Below are 21895 nucleotides of genomic sequence, written 5' to 3' on the forward strand. Positions count from 1 at the left end.
ACCAAAAACCAGCCCGCAAGACAGGAGGAAACTAATCTGGAGGGTGGTCTGACCACAGCTTTGCCGGTGGGGCGGAGCTGGCGCAGCACCGCAAAAGTCGTAATCAGGCCCTAAGTGTAACTGTGAGTAGATTATCTGGGCCAGCAGTAAGGCTTCACTAATTGTATTTTTTTCCATAGAGTGAAGCATAAATAATACAACTCTGTTATCCTTCGAAAAGGTTGCAGAAGAGGTCTTTCTATTGGCTGGTCTATACATATTAATCAAATGGTCAACCAATCTTCCTCAGGAATCTTGCAGTTCAAAAATGCAGGGTTTGTTACGGTACAATCATTTACCAAATATCAAACTTTGTTCTTATTTCTCAGGGTACCCGATTCATTTATAACTTCCCAATAGTTTTAGACATTACGTTATCTTTTTGTCCCTAATTAGCTTTTGATACCCTTTTTTAAAACTACTTAGATAAAGCTTGACACTAGAATAGTGTATATCAAGTCTGTGAAGTTGGCAAATTTAACTTTTTAGTTCATGGCATGATTGAGCAAACCATTGGGAGTAGCTTGAACCACAATTCTTCTCCCTCCTTGCCAATCATTCTGGAGCTTATTTTCAGTTGGTCGACAAACTTCTCATTTGTCTCTTTTCACCATTTAAGCGTATCAGTACCGATATAAAATATATGACCTTTATCTGAACTGAGGCTCATTGACAATTTTTGTTGGCACAAATGCCTCAATTATGAGGCATGAAGAATTATGTGGGAATTGTCCAAGTAGGATAAGTATCCATTACCAGAATTTATGTTATTACTATTTAATTTATGCAGAATAGGGAATAACTGGACCCCGATTTACCGGGCATATTTCACATGGTATTCCCAATTTTGGGGAATTTGCATTTATCACCTACTATCAGTAGGTGGGAAACGTAGGTAAGGCCTTGTGTGAATAAGAAGGTAGCTAGAGTACTAGTGTTATGGTCAAATAGTTACATAGCGAGGGTAGCACCACATGCTGCACCTGTGCCTTTTCAGAGTGTTGGACAGGGAAAAGGGCTGCAATGTAGCCCTTTCGTAAAGAAATTTCAACTGCTGGAATTTCCAGCTGATCAAAATCTGACATTTTGATCCTGCACCAGGAAAAAACAGGCACAGGAACACAGGATGACTCATAATTGTGCAGCGTGATCGAGAGAATTTCCACTGTTCCAACTTCTACTTTTAACAGCATCGCTGCTGATGGTTTTCCCCTCCTGTGCTGCTTTCCATGCTTTACCATTGTTCATGACGAGCTCAGCTCGTCATCAGAACAGCTCAACCGTGCCTCATGACGAGCTGAGCTCGTCATGAGCATCGAAGGGGTTAAATGTATGGACACTGTTTGTATGACACACTTGCAGTATGTCATACAAACAGTGGCTGATGGTGGATGGATTCAATATCATAATACAATCACCTGTCCAAATCTGTAGTTCAGTTGGATACCTAATTTTAAGCCACTCAAGTTTTCTTCAAACATGAAATAATTTCATCAATATTTGGCAATAGGTACTTCTATAAATACACATTCAGGGCCGGCTTTAACATTGGTGGTGTCCTGTGCGACAATGTTTGTTGGCACCCCCCCCCCCCCCCCCCAAATGACCACCTCTGCCATGGATTCTCTCACTACCACCCTTTAACAATGCTCCTCAAGTCTCCATACTCACTGTCTCTTAGATTCATTTAGTTTTATAGTACCATTCATAACAGTGTAAAGTGTCAGAGACCTTTACATCGCACACCCATTGTACAGAGACAATTATATGTGTGTAAATCAGGTGTATAAGAAATGTTACATCGGACAGGACTACATGGTGTAGTGTAGGAGTGAAATGCCATTGATATTCATAGGCAATATAGTTTAAGAATCCTTATTCTAGAAAAAAAAGATATAATTTAAAACATAACATCATTGTTAGGGGTTCTCTTTATTAATAATGGTTTTCTACCCAAATGAACATTTTTGGCAAGATTAGGATAATGAAAGACTGGGCAGAAAAACATATAGCTCTAACATACACCTTGCAGTTTTCATGCAGCTCTTTGATGACAGCTAATAGCTCAATGCTCTATATTAGGATTTTGACTTATAAACGACAAGTAAGAAAACAAGTTACTTACCTGTAAATGTAGTTCTCCAGTATTGGAAGCTTTCATAGATTCACATGCCTGAATCATTCCCTGTCATCGAGACGGCAGTCTCCGGTACATAAAAAAGCAATGCTTGGTATTATAGCAAACTAAAAAGAGGCCTAGGCCTATTTCCCTTTTGCAACCCATCACCTTCGTTATGTAAAAGAGACCAAACTTCTCCCTGAACCAATCAGAGCTCCTCACCCTCTAGAACCTCCTGAGAGAACCTTTTGCCCCTCAGATTTTCGCGCACTTGTGTCAAACACCTATTGTGCCATATCAGAGGTGAGCCTCTCAGGGGAGGAGGGTGGGTCCAGTGTGAATCCATGAAAGCTTCCAATACTGGAGAACTACAGTTACAGGTAAGTAACTGGTTTTCTTACTCCAGTATTGGAGCTTTCATAGATTCAAATGCCTGAATCAGAATAGCGAGCAGGAGAATAAGGCACTCTTACCAAACATGACAATAAAAAAATGTGCATTTGTAACCAAGAAAAAAGGGCGGAGGGATGTAAAAAGCTCACCGTTACTGGATAATGTTTCTCAGCACTGCTTCTCCCATCGCCACATCTCTCTGTGTGGCTGCATCCAAGCAGTAATGCCTGGTGAAGGTGTGTGTAGTTCTCCAGGTTGCTGCCATGCAGATATCCTGGATTGGCACTCCCGCAAACCAAGAAGTACAGGTGGACACTGCTCTTGTTGAATGGGCACGAACTCGTGCATTCAGAGGTTTTCCAGCTGCCTAATGACGGTATTCTATCGCACTGGAAATCTATCTGGCAATTCCACATTTTGACAAAGGGAAACCCTTCCTGGGTGTGCTGAAGGCGACAAACAGTTGTGAAGACTTGCGGAAGGGTCTAGTCTTTGGTAAATAGAATTTGAGACAGCGCTGGACATCCAGCGAGTGGAGAACTCTTTCCGCCGCTGTTGTTGGTTGAGGAAAAAACTGCTTTAGAACTAGTAGCTCGTTCAAATGAAAGTCAGTTGGTACTTTTGGAATAAACTTTGGATTAGTTCTGAGAATCATTCTGTCCTCTTGAAATTGTGAAAAAGGGTCCTGAATCGTGAGAGCCTGTAATTCCCCCACTCTCCTGGCCGAAGTGAGTGCGATGAGAAGCGCCACTTTCCACTATAGGAATTTGAGATCTGCCCCGTGTATTGGCTCGAAGGGCTGCTTCATTAATTGAGAAAGAAAATATTCAAGTTCCAGAGAGGTGGTGGAGGCTTTATTGGAGGAAAAACCCTAAAAAATCCCTTCATGAATTGTTTAATGATTCTTGCCAACCATAGAGGCGGTCCTGAGGAAGTTCTTCTGTAGCGTGATAGTGCGGCTAAATGTACCTTTATAGATGCATGAGCCAAACCCAACTTTGCCAAAAGTAAAATGTATGGAATAATCTCATGCGCTGCCGAATTCAGAGGAAGAATGTTATACCTTTGGCACCACAACCAGAAACTTTTCCATTTCATCCTGTAAGTTTTGTTTCTACTATCGGCTCTGGCTTTTGATAGGATGTCTTTGCATTCCTGTGACTTCTTTAGATGTTGAAATTCACAGTGCTCAGGAGCCAGGCTGCTAAGTGCAATGATCTCGAGTCCGGATGAAGCACTTGCCCCCGGGACATTGTCAGGAGCGACGGTGTTGGCTGGAGGCCAATCGGGTGGTCCTCCGACAGTAGTAGAAGCTCCTTGAACCAGTGTTGCCCGGGCCACCACGGGGCTATCAGGATTATTTTGCACGGCTTCCTTGATCTTTCTAAGAATGCGTGGCAGAAGAGAAATTGGAGGAAAGGCGTAGGCAAGACGCCTGACCATGCCATCAAAAATGCATTCCCCCAAGATCCCCATTGGGGAAGCCACCTTGCAAAGAACCAGCATTTCTTGTTCTCTGCCGTTGCGAAGAGGTCTACTGTCGGTTCCCCCCATCTTTGGAAGATGTTGTCTAGAATCCCTTGGTCGATTTCCCACTCGTGGCAGGTGGATTTGAGCCTGCTGAGAGTATCTGCCTTAACGTTCTGGTCTCCTGGGAGATGTTCCGCTGTTACAGATATCTTGTATCGCAGCGCCCATTACCATATCTTCAGGGCCTCTTGAGACAGGGAGAGTGATATTGTACCTCCCTGCTTGTTTAAGTAGTGCATCACTGCTGTGTTGTCCATTCTTATCAACACAGCTGATCCTCCTATTCTTGGTAGGAACGCAAGCAATGCTAGGCGTACTGCCCCGAGTTCCAACAAATTGATGCGCATTTGTTGTTCGTGTACCTTCCAGCGGCTGCTGACTTGGAGATCCTAAAGGAACGCTCCCCATCCTTTTAGGGACGCATCTGTAGTAATCACCAGTGGGGCTGGCTCTGTAAGGAATGAAAGACCCTGTGAGATGTTCCACTCGAGTCCACCATGTCGCCGCTTGGATCATGATCAGTGTCACTTTGACTAGGTCTTCAAAGGATCCCTCTGCTTGATGCCATTATAGATCTAGTTGCTCTTGCAATGGACGCATTCCTAATCTGCAGAAAAGTACGAGGGGAATGCAAGATGACATCGTTCCCAGCAATGACTTGAACTTGCGTACTGAAAGACACTTTCTTTTTGAAAAGTCTTGGAAAAGAGACATTCTCGGCTGCCTTTCTTTGGAGGGGAACGCTTTGTTTACCTCTGTGTCCAGTATTGCTCCCAAGAAAGTGATGTTTCTTGTCGGCTTAAGGGATGACTGTCCTTTGTTCAAAGACAGACCTAACCTGGCAAATGCGGTTGATGAGAGGGCCGATGCTGCTGATGGTGCCTTGACCTCGTCAAGGTAAGGAAACACTTGATGTTTCTGTCTCCTAAGAACAGCTGCCACTGGAGCCAGGCATTCTGTAAAAATTCTTGGGGCTGATTTCAGGCCGAATGGCAGTACCTTGAATTGGTAATGTTCTCCGGCTACTACGAACCGAAGGTACTGCCTGTGGGAAGGATGGATGGGGATGTGAAAGTACACATCCTGTAGGTCTAAAGTGGTCATATGATTTCCTGAGTCTATGAGCAGAAGGATGTCGTGAAGGAAAACCATCCTAAAAGATGGTTTTTTGAGATAGGTGTTCAGGGATCTGAGGTCTAAAATAGGAAGCCATTGGAGAACGCTTTTCTTAACTAGAAAAAATGGAAATAAAATCCCCTTCCTCTCTGGGAATTCGGTGCCGGTTCTATTGCTCCCTTTCGGAGCATTGTCTGCATCTCCCTACGCATCTGATGAAAGTGCTTGACCTCTTGATGTTTTGGTGGTGTACAAGTGAGCGTTTGTATAAGTTCAAGAGTGTGTCTGAATTGTATTATGCAGAGGACCCATTGGTCTGTTGTTATTTACTGCCAATTTTGGAGATAATAAGCAATTTTTCCACCCAGGGAAACATGTGACGTAAGAGGGATAAGCGTAGCCGGATCATGTAGGTTGTCATTGTCGTCGGGTGCTGTCCTTCCCCTGACGACCTCCTCTACCTTTAGGAGTAGATTTTGTGTAGCCTCCTGACTGACGTCGCGTATACTGCTGAAGGTAGGGCTGCGATGAGGTGGAGTAAGAAGAGTATCTTCCTTGCTGGTATCCTCCTCTATAAGATGATTGACCTCTACCTTTAGAGCCTCGAAAAGCAACCTTCCGATATTGCAGTGTTCCTAATGATTTTGCGGTCTCTGTATCCTTTTTTATACTTTGGAGTGCCTCGTCTATATGTTTTCTGAATAAATCCTCTGGATTGAAAGGAAGGTCCAAGATTTTACTTTGGACTTCAGGCCTAAACGTTGCTCTCAGCCATCCTTGCCGACGTAGGACTGCTACTCCTCCCAAAGATCTGAAGGCCGTTGTCGCGATGTCCATCGCGCAATCAATGACTTCGGCCAAAGTCCTTTCCCTTTCTTGAAGAATCTTCTTGGCCTCCTGTCTATCAGCTTCTGGAATGCGGTCTATGTAAGGCGAGAAGTCACATCACATCTGCCTATCGTACCTGCCCAGAATGGCCAGGGCATTCGCCTCTGTAACTAGAAGGGCAGACATGGAGGAAAATAATTTCCGGCATTGTCCAATCGCCTACCCTCTGTCAGGATGTGTCGTAATAGGAGCTGATGGATTCCTTGACTTCTGCTGAGCTGCCTGGGTTATAACTGAGTCCGGTTTGGGGTGGCCTAGAAGACACGCTGGAGCATCTGAAGCCGCTTTATATTTTTTGTACAGTCTTGCAAGTACTGGAGTCCCTGTTACCAGTGTCTCCATGACCTTTAGGCCTTCTTCCCATAAATGATTGACAATCAGGAGAGAACAAACTGCTTTACGATATGGTTCCTTGAAGTCGTACAAGAAACATTCTGCCTTGTCAGATGACATGGTGAGCGCAAATCTGTTTGCAGCTCTCTCCATTAAATTATGAAACCCACCGATGTCTTCTGGTGGTGAATCAACCGGCTTCGGTGAAGGAGAAGAAGGCGACAGAATGAGATAATCGTCCCACTCTCTGCTAGGGTCCGTTATCTCTCCCTCCTCCTGATCATCATCCGTGGTCACTTATTCTTGTTGACACCTTGGTAGTGGAGATCTAGGCAGGGGCTCTGGTAAAATCTCTCGCCTTCGCACTAGTGTACTTGGCGTAGGGCGTGGTTGAGGTGTAGCCACCAGTAACTCTAGAGAGGTATGAGGTACAGGATGTATCTTCTTATAATCCTCCAGCATAAATTGCAGATCCTTTTGAGGGCATATAAGAAGCGGGGCAAAGACATCACCTTAAAAAGGGCCGCGGGTCCCAACGGCGGGAGCGGTAGCCTACGCCATCCCGCGACATCCTGCCGCAATCGAGCTAACGGTGGGAGAAGATTAAGCTCATACCGGGCTACAGGGTCTGTGGAGACCCAAATACCCAGATATTTAAATCCTGTTTGTGTCACCTGTATGGGGCAATTACGCGGGAGGAGGGGGGCATCGCCAGAAAGAACATATAAATAGGATTTTGCCCAATTGATAATTAAGCCCGAGTTTCTACCGAAGGAGGCCAGGACATCACAGAAAACCAACAACGATTTCGTGGGCGAGGTAAGATATAGCAATATGTCGTCAGCATATAGCGAAATGCGATCTTCATAATCATTGAACCACCGAATACCCCTTATCGAGGGTTCCCAGCGGATCCAGGCGGCAAGGGGTTCCAGGGCCAGGGCAAACAGGAGCGGCGATAGAGGGCATCCCTGACGGGTACCACGCCCGAGACGGAACGGTACCGAAACCCGACCATTGACTACGATCTGAGCAAGCCGGTCTTCATAAAGAAGCCGGAACCAACCGATAAAGCCGGGACCGAAACCAAATTTTGCTAATGCAGCCCACAAATAAGGCCACTCAATGGTGTCAAAAGCCATTGTGGCATCCAAGGACGCCAATTTGGCCGGTTCGTGCAACGTCACAGCCCTCGCGAGAACTCCATGCAGAAACCTGAGATTCAACGCAGTGTTACAATGGGGAATAAAACCGGACTGATCCGGATGGACCAGGTCACTAATGACAGTGATCAAGCGATTGGCCAGCACCTTTGCGAGAATCTTAGGCTCGGCGTTGAAAAAAAGATATAGGACGATACGACCCACACTTGTCCCTTGGTTTCCCATCTTTGTGTATAACAACAATCGTCGCAAGTCGCTGGTCTCGGGGGGAGAGAACCACACTCACGAGACTCCAAAAACATATCTCTCAAATAGGGGGTTATCTTATCGGGTCGCAACTTGTATAGCTCTATCGGCAGCCCATTAGGACCCATGGCCTTACCAGACCGCAAGGAACGGATCGCAATGGCAACCTCATCAGCGGTTAGTGCGCTGTCCATTCGCTCACTATCCACTTCCGAGAGAATGCAATGCAATGCAATGTCACGTAGCAACAAATAAGAGTCCTCCTCCGGTCTATCCGACACGGGGGAGTATACCGTACGAAAGTGATCAGCAAAGCACTCAACAATCTCTACTGGGTCTGAGACCCGCACACCACTCACCCTCTCAATCTCAGGCACGACCCGACTAGCCCTGTCCTTCTTGTCCAACCATGCTATCAATTTACCTGCTTTATCTCCCACGTCATATAGACGACCCTGTTGCTCTCGACTCATGGACTTAGCTGCATCTGTAACTAGAGACCTATATTCCAACTGTTTCAATCTTAACATATGTGTCTTCGCACGGATCACCTCCTGTTCCAGGTCTAACTCAAGGTCTGCTATTTCAGTTTCAACATTCACCACTGCCTCATTGTTCAGTTTTTTAACGCCAGCAATCAAAGACAGGGCTTGATCCCTGAGAACTGTTTTAAAGGCCTCCCAAAGCGACACTGCAGACGAGACCGAGCCCTCATTTTCTGAAAAATATAGATCAAGTGACTTTATCAAATTGTTACGAGTTTTAGGATTACCAAAGGTTGATCGGGGCCACCCGCCCCTCGGTCCCCGGAGACAATTCAATTTGAAGCCACAGAGGAGAGTGATCAGAAATTCCTCGGGCCATATGTTTCACCTCAGCGACAGAAGCCTCCTGTGCAGCAGGCACCAGGACGTAATCAATCCTCGAAAGGCTACCATGGGCACCGGAGTGGAACGTGTATTGCCGCTGAGTGGGATGCAACAGTGTCCAACAGTCTACAAGGCATAAGGTATCGATGAGACCACAAAGCCAGTTCTGCGCCCCCTTAAGGTCTCTAGGTGGATGTCTATCAAGAATACCAGACACGACTTCATTAAAATCACCACCCAATATCAATGACTCCAAGGGAAGAGTCAGGAGAACCCGCCCCAGATCTGCGAAGGTAGTGGACTGCAGACCGGGAGGGACATATACGGATACCAGGGACAGGGTCCTACCCTCCCAACGACCAGTAAGGACGACATAGCACTCTCTATCATCGAGAACCGTTGCATCTACCCCCAACGGGAGAGAGTTCTTAATAAGAATACCCACCCCTCGGGAACCTGAGGAAAACCCTGCATGAGCGGCCAAACGATACCCCTTCCTATTCATAGCATAGCATGTATTTCCTATCAAGTGAGTTTCTTGTAGTAGGAACACATCAGGGGAATGACGTTTTAACTGCTGCAGTACCACCCCACGCTTTATCCTATCCCCCCAGCCCATTCACATTCCAGCTCAGAAGTCTCAATCCCCTACCCCCCATCCCACACAAGAAAGAAATTCCAACCCCAAGAGGAACCCAGCGCTCTAATCAGAAAGTCTCGCAATGCATTGCCTTGCAGAAAACGAAACAAAAAACAACACAAACCCCCTCCTCCCCACCAAACAACCCGTTACAACACCCCCCACCCTGCACCCCTGCATAAGACTAAAAAGCCACCCAAACTTGCAGTGTGCCTGTCGCCCCAACATCTAAACTAATCTACAGAAAGTCAAGCAGAGGAGGAAAAAGACCCCCCAATAGCCCCGCAACCCCCCCCCGAGATGTCTCATAAAATCACATTACACAATTAGTGCGCCACAGTTCAAAGCTTCCAGAATACCCCAGGAACCAGTCAATAATAAAGCTTATTCCTGGTCCATCGATTCGCCCTCAGCGCCACCACTCTGCCCGTCCTGCGGATAATGGGCCGGAAGAGTATCAAGCCAGTCGGACACTACGTCTGGTCTGTCGAAAAAATAAGTCCGCTCTGTATGTTCGATACGCAACTTGGCCGGAAAAAGCATGGCGTATTTGAGGCCCATCTCTCGGAGTCTCCTTTTCACCCCAAGAAAACCAAGTCTCTGTTTCTGCACGGCTTGGGTAAAGTCTGGATAAAAACTGATGGTAGTGTTCTCAAACTTTATGGGACCGCCTGTACGCGAAGCCTGCAGGATAGCGTCTCTGTCGCGGAAATTGAAAATTCGTGCTATTAGAGGCCGCGGCAGGGCACCCGTCTTGGGTTGTCCACCCGGAACTCTGTGAGCTCGTTCCACAGTGAAGAAATTGCTCAGTCCCTTGGGTGCAAGGTGATTCATGATCAGGTTCTCCACAAAAAGATCAGTTGCTGAATCCTCCGCCTTCTCCGGAACTCCTATAATACGGACGTTATTCCGCCTAGACCTTCCTTCAAAATCCTCCAGCCGACGTGCAAGGAGGTCATTGGAAGCCCTTAGGTTGCGAACCTCTGTCTGTATCTCAACGACATCGTCCGTCAGGGTAGAAGTCTTTATATCCATCGATTTAATCTTTTCGTTGGTTTTCGCTAGGTCCGTGCGGATCAAATTCACATTGATCCCCACTGTGTCAAGTTTATGGACAATAGTCTCCATTTGTCCCCCGAGGGACGATCTGATCCCATCAATAGCGGCCATGACATCTTGTAGAGTATGCTCAGTCGCTGAGGTCAGTGGATCTTTCGCTCCCTCCAGCGACCTACCCGGTCCACTGGGCGACACCTTAGCCTGGGCATAGCAGTCCATGATGTTGGTTTGGGTATAGCTGCCCCGCCCAGTAGCCTTTGATCTCGGCTTGTCCCCCTCCGGCTTCCCCGCCATCGTGGAGACAGTAAAAATGATGCCAAACTGGCACGGGGGGATAAAAGCACAATCAAGAGGCTAAATGGAAGGCCATGCCCGGCAACGGTCGACCTTGGTAGAAAGATGAAGATCTCCGAGGAACCCCCGAGCAGCAACAGTGCAGAAACCGCAGTATTTGGTCTGCCCAGCAGACGAAAAACGAAAGTGAAAGTAAGCCTGACCGGTCTTCTTCGCCGCCTCAGGCACCATGCCAACTCCACGGCCGGGCATCACGGAGGCGCAGGCCGCGATCTTCAAATCGTCATAACTCCGGCTCCCGGGGTCCGATCCAGATTCTGGTTGCAGTATTCGCCTCACCAGCGGTTCGTCTTCACAGGGACATATATGAAAGTCAGGATAAGCTACAGGATATATGCGGGAGGTTGCAAGGGTCTTGGGAGCCCTGTGCTCACGCGTCCATCTTGGTTGCGCGCGAAGCTCCTCCCTCTGTATCTTATTTCTTAATATGAATATATACATATAGCATTAAAACGGCTAAATTCAGTCCACTTTTGGCTATGAATAAGCCCTTTGCTAAAAATTATCTACCATACCAGAATCATTGTGAGTACTTTGACTGTCTCTCAGGCCACATCAGGTATACAGCACAGCATTCCCCACCTCCCCGACTGTTTTTCTACTTGCTTCTTTCCAATATGTGACTGTTCCCGAATTTCGATGAATTGACAGCCAACTCCAATAAAAAATTATGACACAGAATTTAGGCAGGTGTCTTCTCTTGGAACTAGTCTATCTTGGATTTTCTACCTTCTATCTTATCTTTGATATATTTCTTCCACTGACTGTGCTGTATTTGGTTCACTGCAAGCACTAAAGCAGCAGATTACACAGGTGGAAGCCTAGAATTTCAGTCAGTAATCCATTAAAACAGTAAAAGGTGCAGAGGAAAAGATCGTATTGTAATTTACAAGTTAGCCTCTCTACTTCCCCCACATATATATGTACCACCCGACAGGCTCCTCCACCTCTATTACAACTATTACTATTACAGTCCAGCTGATGCAAACGCTATTATCTGCTAGAAAGCTGAAAGGCTGATTTTTCACCACACCCAGGGTCTGATCTGTTGCACACCACACTTCCTCTTACTAGAACTAACCAAAACATAATACTCTTGACTATCATATTTGATGTGTGTGCATTAAAACAGACATTCTTTGTTTCATCAAGTACGGCTAATACAAGTCACCGCATACATGCATACCACTAATGAATCCACTATTTTTGGCTCTACTGGGATTAATAGTTGTACTAGCATAACCACTTACAGCAATGTTACTACTGGTGCAAATACTACATTTAGTGCTGCTAATTACAAAATGAGAGGTTCCCATTACAGAATTATAAGGTGGGCAGCCACTATTTAAGATTTGTGTTTGGATTCACTTTTTTGCAGAAGGTAATAGGTCTAAGCAGTTGTAGCAAATTGGTTGTTTTTCAAACACAAACATTGAGCAGATAGTTTAAGTCACTTGAGCTTACCTAAAAGTACATTAAGTAACCAAGTATTAAAATACTGTGTTCTTCTAGAGTGCTGGCATATGCTTACAGCACATCCTGCTGCCGTTCGACGGATAGTAGGAGAGCTGGATTTGAGGTTGGCTATAAAAGCTTTCAATAAAACCTAAACACAAAATAATATTGTAAATTAGTCAAGAATTATTTTGGTCTACACACTTACTGTAATTCTCAAAGGTTAGTCGTAGTCATTCAGACAGCTACTAAGAAGGTAACAGAACAAGCTTTAGATAATCAAAATACACCGTGTCATGCTTGCATGTTGCCTTTGTGATCAATTTATCAATTTTATAGCATTTCTGTCAAGTGACGCCAAAAGTTAGCTGAGCAGTCGAGTGTTTAAAGGACCCTTTTAACAGTGACAGAGTTGTACACACAAAATGAGATAAGCAATTAAAATTCTGCACTACAAAGGATACACCATGTATAGTAATTATTAAGAAACAGTGGCTAGCAACCCGGTAAGTGAATGAGAAAGTGCTTATTTAGTTAATCAGTCACAAAGAGTTAATTTCTCTCAGATAAACTGTATACCAAATTTTAAGGGTAACATGTATAATAATAAGGTTGTAAGAAGCTGGCTTGGTATATGATGCACACTTATGTAAGTGAACACAAGGAGATGATGGACGGAGCACTGAAACTTTTCAGACACTCACCCCCAGTCACAAATCTGGGTTGAATCCATCATCGTCCTTTAGCTCCCTTCGCCACCTCAGTTCAGACACAGCTATATGCAAATCAGTCTTGACCCTGTGCCTCATGGGAACAGTCCAGCCCAAACTGCCAAGCTAGGTCTTCACAGATTCGTAAATAAGCATCTACCAACTTAGGGCAAGAGAGACACACAATTGATGGAAGACCAGGAGCTGTTCTGGAGCTGTCCCACATTGGATGTCGAGAGTTGAGGGGGTCGGTGTTGGTCAGGAGTACCAACAAGCCTTGGTAGCTGCAAACTATGTGGAAAGAGAAGAAGGTGCAGTGTTGGGACAGGAAGGTCCAGGTGACTCACTACAAGCAGGGGAGTCGGGGCAGGCCGCGAGCAGCCAGGGGTGCCTGCAGAAATCAAATAAGACCCTCAAGAAAACACACAAGCTGGAGGCACTGGAGTCGCAAGACGACCTCGAGCAGCTCACCAAAGATGCAGGCCCATGGTGCAAGTGATGGACGAGGATCATGGTTACAGGAGATGCTTGAGGTGGGGGCTACATAGAGCCCAAAGATCTTAATGGAAGGAAGCCAACAAGCCTTTACAAATGCAAGTCGCCGTAGTGCACAAGGGTTTGGTTCCTGCAGCTCCGACGAGGGATACTGGCCTCAAACTTGGTGAGGGGACAGGGCAGGCCTCGAGAGATGTGAAGAACTACCATCTGTGTTGCTGAGCCTTTCAAAGACCATGGTAGCTCGGGATCAGCAGACCGGTCAGCTTAGTTGTGGTGCCTGCAGATGCAGGGAAGTGACTACTTCACTTCAAGGGAGATTCTTGGATCTCCACAGGCCTTGGAAGGTTACTGTATGGAGCACTGGCACAGACGTTGCAGCAGACGAGCAGGGCGACGAGATCAAAAGCAGTAGGAATCTTCCCAGTTGCAGCCTTGATGCCCAGAGCGAAATCCAGAGAGCCCAGACGGTCGAAGTTGTGGTGTCTTGAAATGAATCTTGTCGCACTACGAATCTAGGGACCCTCCCTCAGGTAAGCCCTTAAGTACCCCAAGGAAAGAATTGGGACAATTGAGGGTTCTCTGCCAGGGGCGGAGTTGGACAGTGGGGATGATACTCCCATGTCCTTTGTCCAATTTCGCGCCAGAGCAGGAGCCAACAGCTCCCTGAGCTGGTTTGAACTGGACTATGCAAGGAGAGCCCCAAATGTGCCCTTCAAGCAGACTGAGTGGCGCTGGCATTTTAGGCAGAAACATGTCAACAACTACAATCACTGTGGTGATAGGGTACTAATGCACAAGTTACTACTTGCGTAACGATATATCTGTAAGAGACATTAGTTAGTGATAGATTCCTTACCTTCAAATAGTCCCCAGGCGTCAGACTGGATCCGAAAAGTTTTTGCTTAGCAGTACCCCTGCGCGTCGGTAAGTGGCGTCGTAAACGCCGGGATGACGTCACGGAGACTAATTAGGTGCGACCCATGCGCACTGACGTCAGTTCTGTACACGATTTTCCGCGCGGAAACGCAGCACCATGCAAGATACTGACCATTGGTGCATAGAACTAGGGCCCTAAAAGGGGATGACCTTAACCCTAGTAATCAGTTCGCAGAACGGGGAGGATGGGTGGGGCGGTAAGGAATCTATCACTAACTAATGTCTCTTACAGATATATCGTTCACAAGTAGTAACTTGTGCATCTGAAACAGACATGTTAGTGATAGATTCCTTACCTCAGACTAGATACCAACCCCGGTGGTGAGTCTGCGAACAAGATTACACCAAAAAAGTCACAGAACACAGAACGGCCAAAGAAGCCGTCTCTCTGGACCTGACTGTCAAGGCAGTTGTGTTTGGTAAACGTGTGCAGCAAGGCCCATATAGCTGCCTCACAAATATCCTGCAAGGGAATGTCGCGTCCCAAGGCAGTAGTGACTGCAGTCGCCCTGGTTGAATGGGCACGCAGCCCCACAGGAGGCTCTTTCTTGGCCAAGGAGTAACATGCTTTGATGCACATAACGACCCACCAGACGATGGTCCGTTTGTGCACAGCCCAACCTTTTTTGGTGCCCACATAACCAACAAAAAGCTGATCATCCACCCGGAACTGCTGTGTACGCTGCAGATAGAATGCGAACCACATTTTGGGTCCAGACGGTGGAGCCTCTCCTCTTCCCTTGAAGGAGGCGGAAAGAAGGTGGGCAAAGTGATGGTCTGTCCAATGTGGAAGGGTGGGACAACCTTTGGCAGAAAAGAAAGACATGTCCTTAAAACCACCTTGTCCGGATGAACAGAAAGGAAAAGAGGTTTGGAAGACAGGGCCTGGAGCTCACTCACTCTTCCGGCAGAGGTGATAGCAACAAGGAAGGCCATCTTTAGAGTGAGAAGACGTAAGGGACAGTTATGAAGGGGCTCAAAGGGAGTGCACATCAGAAAAGTCAAGACAAGATTTAAATCCCACTGAGGCACTATGAAGGGTAAGGGTGGAAACGTATGCGTAATGCCCTTAAGAAAACGATTAACAACCGGGGTCTTAAAAAGAGAAGGCTGAAGCCGTAGAAAGGTGGAGATGGTCGAAAGGTAACTTTTGAAAGTGCCCAGAACAGACACCTGCTGGGCCAAAAAGAGAAGGAACGGAAGAACCTCAGAAAGGAGGGGCAGAAAGGGGATCCACAGCCTTTGCTGCGCACCATGCCACAAATCTATTCCACCTGCAGGCATATACCGTTTTGGTGGAGGGACGCCTGGCTGCTAGAATGACATCACAGACTTCGGGAGGAAGATCGAAAGGCGTCAACAGTCGCCGCTCAATCTCCATGCATGGAGGTGGAGGCTGAATAGGTTCGGTGGAGAACCGTCCCCTGCTGCTGCGACAGAAGATCCTCCCTTAGAGGCAGACGGATCGGGGGATCGATGCTCATATTGAGTAGCTCGGGATACCATACTCTTCGAGCCCAATCTGAAGCCACAAGAATGACTTGGGCCCAGTCGCGCCTGATTTTCTTCAACCCTCTGGGAAGAAGTGGTATAGGCGGAAAGGCGTACAATAGACCGCAGCTCCTCTCGCGATGAAAAGCGTCTCTGAGCGAGTGCCGCCTTGGAAATTCCAACACGCAGAACTGATGACATTGCGCATTCTCTTCGTGGCAAATAGATCTAACCAAGGCTCTCTCCACTGCAGAAAGAGACCATGCGCCACGTCCGAGTTCCAACGCCATTCGTGATCCACCATGCACCGGCGGCTGAGTTCGCCCGCCCTGGCGTTCAGAGAACCTGCCAGGTGTTGAACCACCAAGGTAATGCCTTGATGTTCCAGCCATGTCCAGAGGCGCAGAGCCTCATCACATAGGGTCCATCACCCCACCCCGCCCTGTTTGTTGCAATACCACATGGTGGTGATGTTGTCCGTGAACACCTGCACTAAACTTCCCCGGACAGAGGGAAAGAATGCCTTCAGTGCAAGCCGGATAGTCTGCAGCTCCAGAAGGTTGATATGGAGCCGGGACTCTGCCGGAGATCAGAGGCCTCTGATCGCCCCCTCTCCCATGTGGCCTCCCATCCCAGGAGGGACGCATCCGTCAACACCTCCAGTTGGGGAAGGGAGAGGGATCTGCCACTGATCAAATCTCGATTTGTGAGCCACCACTGCAATGGTCGTGCAGCGCCCTCCGAGATCTGGACGTGATCGGACAGGTTGCCCTGATGCTGTGCCCACTGGAACTTCAGGTCCCACTGCAGTGCCCGCATATGCCATCTGGCATGTGTCACCAGCAGGATGCAGGAGGCCATCTGGCCCAGAAGCCGGAGGGTCATCCTGACTGAAACCCGGGATAGAAGCTGAAAGAGCGAAATCATAGCCTGAATATCCCAGACTCACTGCTCGGGAGGATAAACCCTGAACAGCGTCGAATCCAGAACTGCTCCGATGAAAGGGAGCTTCTGAGAGGGACTCAGGTGCGACTTCGGCACATTGATGGAGAACCCCAGCAAATGCAGGAGGTCGGCCGTAGTCTGGAGGTGGGTGACAACTGCCTGGGGCGAGCCCACCTTCAACAGCCAGTCGTCGAGGTAGGGGAAGACTGACACCCCTAACCTGTGCAGATGAGCTGCAACCACCGCCATCACCTTCGTGAACACCCGAGGAGCACTGGTAAGGCCGAAGGGGAGCACAACAAACTGAAGATGCTCTTAGCCTACCATGAACCGCAGGTAACGCCGGTGGCCGGCAGGATGGGGATATGAAAATATGCGTCCTGCAAGTCCAAGGCTACCATCCTGTCTCCAGGGTCTAGGGCAGCCAAGACCTGTGCCAGAGTTACCATCTTGAACTTCTCCTTCCAAAGGAAGCGACTGACGTCCCGGAGGTCCAAGATGGGGCGAAGGCCCCCATTGTCCTTCTTGGGGACCAGAAAGTAGTGGGTGGGAAGAACAACCACTCCCGACTTCCTGGCAGCGAACGCACTGGATAGCCCACTTGGCCAGGAGGGCTGTGACTTTGTGGCGGAGAAGTGCCAAATGATCCAACGACAGTCGGTGATACCGAGGGGGCATGGCTGGAGGGGAGGACAGAAAGGGGAGCGAGTAACTTTGGCAGATTATCTGCAGCACCCACTTGTCCGATGTGATTTCACGGCAGTGGTGGAGGTGGTGACGGACCCTGCCACCCCACCTATCCGCATAGGGTGCTCCCTGAAGCTCGGATTTAGAAGGCTTAGAGGTGGAAGCAGCGGGGGTGGAGGTGGACTGACCCCTCGCTGGTTACCAGACCCGCCCCTGCGGAAGCCACGCCTGCGGCCGCGCTGAGGCTGGTTCTGCACAGGCTTTGTGGAGGAGCGTGCTTGGGTGCTTTTACCCTGGCCACAAAAGGAACGAAACCCAGGCCTGGCAGGGTTCTTCGTGGAAAGACCCAAAGACTTGGCCGTGGCCAGTGAGTCTTTAAAGTGCTCCAGGGCATTGTCAGCCTTGTCACCAAAGAGGCGGGTGCCATCAAAGGGCATGTCAATGAGCGAGCCCTGGACATCGGGCGAGAAACCGATAGACCGCAACCAGGAATGGTGCCGCAACGCCACAGTCGTGGAATTGACCTGCCCAACGAATCAGCCGTGTCCAGACCACACATGATGGCAAACTTCGCCGCATCGTTGCCTTCCGCAATCACTGAGAAAAGACCTCGGCTACCGAATCCCACACCGTGTGGGAGTAACGGCCCAATAAGCAAGCGGTTTTAACCGACCGTAACCCCAAGCTGGCTGAGAACAACCTCTTGCCATATTGGTCGAGCCTCTTAGAGTCATTATCCGGCAGAGCCGTGGGAAAGGCACTCTGCGACATCGAGGCCTGAATGACCAGGCTCTCAGGCGTGCGGTTGGTGGTCAAGAAGGTAGGATCACCAGGCACTGGGCGATGACGCCTAGCAACATTTTTATCCACTGGTGCCCACGAGTCCGGCCGCAAGCAAGTGCCCAAGAGGACTTCGGTAATGGTCTCATTAAAAGGGAGCAGCAGCTGGAGCACCTCCGTAAGGAGGTAGGTCTTAAGGGCCACCATAGGGAGGTCGAGAAGAAGAGCCTCCACAGCCCGACACAGCACCATAGTGTGGAAAGCGCCCTCCACCATAGTAGGTGGAGGGGAGGAAACCCCCCAGTCAGAAGACACATCAAGTTCGCCCCCATCTGAAGGTCGTCTACCCAATCCTGCTCTGAGTCACACTGCCATGCAAGGGCGTCCTCAGAGCCCTCCCAGTCCTCGTCCGGCTCCGGAGTAGAGGGAGCCGGCCATGGCGGCAGGGCCGGAGCCGAAGATGGGGCAAGCAGCGTCGGAAACGGCGCCGAAAAAGGAGCCGGCTGTGGCCGAGCCGGAGCCGTATCCCAATGTGGATCCCAGGTCGGAACGAAATGGTCCGAGAACCGGGGCAGGGATGGGATAAACAGCACCAAGTGCGGCACCTGTGGGGGAGCCAGGAGCGGCGCTGGGGCCAGAGTCAAGGGCAGCGCTGGGGCCGGAGCAAGCGGCGCTGCACCTTGGGGCGCTGGGGCTGGAGCAGACGGCGTGCTGGATCCTGTGGCACAGGGGCTGGCACCGGTGGTGTCGGGCCAACAGGATCTGGACACGGGACTCGGGCCTGCAGGCACGCCGGCGGGAGCCCGAGGCCTAAAAAGGCAGTCCATGGCAGCAGGAAACTCTTGCATCGGTTCGGGAGTCACCGATGGACCTGGGTATGGCGGGTAGGCCGCGGGACTCCCAGGCTCCGGAGCAGCCGCAGGAGCAGGGACCCTGTCCCACTCGTCCGCCTCAAAGGAGCGACGGGGGGGGTCTGAGAGTGAACACGCTTCTTCGACTTCTTTTTATGGTGTCGCTTACCGGAATCTGAAGGCGAAGACTTAGAGCCCGAGGAGCGACGAGCGGTCCCGCGAACGGCCCCTAGACCCAGAGCGGCGGTGAGAAGAGTGCCGGACCTCCAGCAACTTCCGGCGCCGCTCCCGCAAGGCCTTTGGGGTCATGGCACGACAGTCCCGGGAGTTCAGGTTGGTCTCTAGGCAGTAGGGGCACACATCGTGGGGGGCCGCCACTGACATGTTACGGCGGCACGACCCACAAGACTTAATGCCGGGCATCCCTACTTGCACTTTACTGTAATAGCAGGATTTTTCCACATCATATTATATTGAGAATCCTATACCTCCTATTGTACACTAGTACCATCTTGTGGTGTTTAAAAACCATCACTCAAGCTCAGAATTATCGCACTTCAAGACACAATTCTTTTGCTTGACAATTTCAGGCATTGCGGTAATGCAGGTCAATTACCGGAAATGTGTTACTCTAACTCGAGATGTGTGGCACTTGGGCTTCATGTCGCCGTTGAATTCCCTACCCCTTGTGAGCATAAAGAGACAACTTGTACTCTGCCATGTACGTGAGCAGCAAAGGTGGGTGATGGGTTTGATGGAACCCCCCAGCAGCCGATGCCAATCAATTCAATTCTGGTGCCAATTATTAAGACGGCTGAAAGCCTCGATTTCCTTCTTCGTTTTGTGCGCTGTCCCTGCTTCCTCTGATGCCAGGGGTCGCCAAGACAGAGTAAGCGGTCGCAAAGAAGAAGTCAGGGGTGGCAGCTGCATCACCTGGCGATCCCTAAATGACGTGCATGGTGTAAACTAGGAAAAGTCCTGTTTCTTTCCCCGTCCATCCAGGGTTGGACCATACCAGATTGGGGCAACATAGATCCCATTACAGCAGTGGTAAGCTGTGGCATTAAAATACTTAGGTTTTAAGATTTATCATTCGGAGACCCAAACATCAGCTGGAAATATGGACAGTGTGGTGACAACCACAATGCAATCTATTTCATTTTGGAGTAGACGAGGCGTTTCACCATTGGGTTGGGTCAGTATAACAAAGATGCTGCTTATGCCCGATTACTTTACTTCTTCACAGCTTTAGCCATGACACCGAGAGGCAGATTCTTTAAAGAACTGCAAAGTCTTCAGTCTGGGCTACTGTAGGAGAATGGTCGAAGGTGTCTTGCACAGGGAAAAGTGATATGCTCCCTGGGCTCTGGATGCTTAGAGAGGTACCGAACTACGAAAGATACTCCTTGGTTGGTCAGTTGGTGTGGTCCCTGCGCTGGTTAGAGAAGGAAACGGACTATGAAGAGTTGGAAATATGGACTTCCTGGGAGGAGTATCTCTGCAGGAGGCATTCTTCAAAAATGATTACTTTTCTATCCAGGGTGCTCCGTTTGGCGTGTCATTGCTGGTTCAGGTATATGCAGAGGCTGGATGTATCCACGATCTATGCTCTGGAACCGCCCTGGTAGTGCTTTGCTAGGTTTAAAACGATGTCAAGAACCAATGACAAAACTTCATGGACAAAAGAAGGCATAAACACAATTTGAATTTGAATTTGAAGGGGGATTTATAGAGCGCATGGCTGCCCGAGAGCGTCCCAGCGCTAATAACAATAAGGGATTTATATGCTGGAGGGACATTACACACAAGTAAGTGCACTATGGAACAATATGGCCTACCAAAAGGGCGGTTTATGCTATATAATGTGCTGCTAAATTGATATGGGGTGAACACCACAGTAAACCGCTCCATTCTGAGATTCTTTTATACTGGCTTACGGAGCATGAAAACATGCAGTCACAATGTTTTAATTGAAACTGCTCCTTGCCATGTAAATGGATATTTCGACAGGCAAAGGACGCTTGGAGGGGAGGAAAAGAAAGGTGCTTACAGACCAGGAATAGGAAAGGATTTTGGGATGAACAAAAGGCAATGAATAGAAATCTCCGATTTCAAAACATGCAATTATTTACACCACACTTACTTGTCCCGTAACAGAATTACATGCACGTATTAATGTGCATCATATGGTTGTCCGAGGTGTTAAGACACACAAGTAGTTTCTTTATCATATGATGAGCTAATTCCACGGGATCAAACTGTTTGAGTCACTGCTATTAAATCTGATTGAAGAGGTCTCAGGTAAACATGTACAACCATGCTCTCTCATTTGCCTATTGGAGGGTATTCCCGGGTCCAAAAATGCCAGTCAGATGTGTAATTTATAGAGTCGGCCCTAGTACTTGGAAAGTAAACAAAGTACAGAGCACAAAACATGGCTAAATGACGCTCAGAAATGGTCTAGAGCCGACATGGTGTCACTTCAACAACATCGACAACAAGGATCTTATAGCACAGCTTCTGATGCTTGGGATACAATATTCTTGGAATTAACAGCAGTTTCCTTGAACGCACACACATTGGGCTTTGACTCCACCCTGGGGAGTATTACTCTATTACTCATGCTATTGCCTCTTTGGTGTATCATCTCACCTTCCAGGAAGGGCTTTCATCACAATGCATGCAGGACTATTTTATATTCTGAAAAGTACTTTCACTCAACATCAGGATTTTTACATTCAATTCTATATCACATATCTGCATTCTATGAATAATCCATCCTTTATTTGCTGC

The 21895-nt window shown here is 48.4% G+C and overlaps 1 protein-coding gene across 2 annotated transcripts in view; it reads right to left on the bottom strand.

Moving 5' to 3' along the window:
• HTT (huntingtin) overlaps positions 1-21895 on the bottom strand; it is a 2178328-nt gene that overhangs the window by 1970484 nt on the left and 185949 nt on the right. For both annotated transcript variants that reach the window (XM_086964158.1, XM_086964157.1), the window contains exon 7: positions 12214-12355. In XM_086964158.1, coding sequence (XP_086820284.1) covers positions 12214-12355 — 142 coding nt within the window. The remainder of the gene's footprint in view (positions 1-12213; positions 12356-21895) is intronic.

This window comes from Lissotriton vulgaris, chromosome 3_2 (assembly GCF_964263255.1).
Source record: "Lissotriton vulgaris chromosome 3_2, aLisVul1.2, whole genome shotgun sequence".
Lineage (NCBI taxonomy): Eukaryota > Metazoa > Chordata > Amphibia > Caudata > Salamandridae > Lissotriton > Lissotriton vulgaris.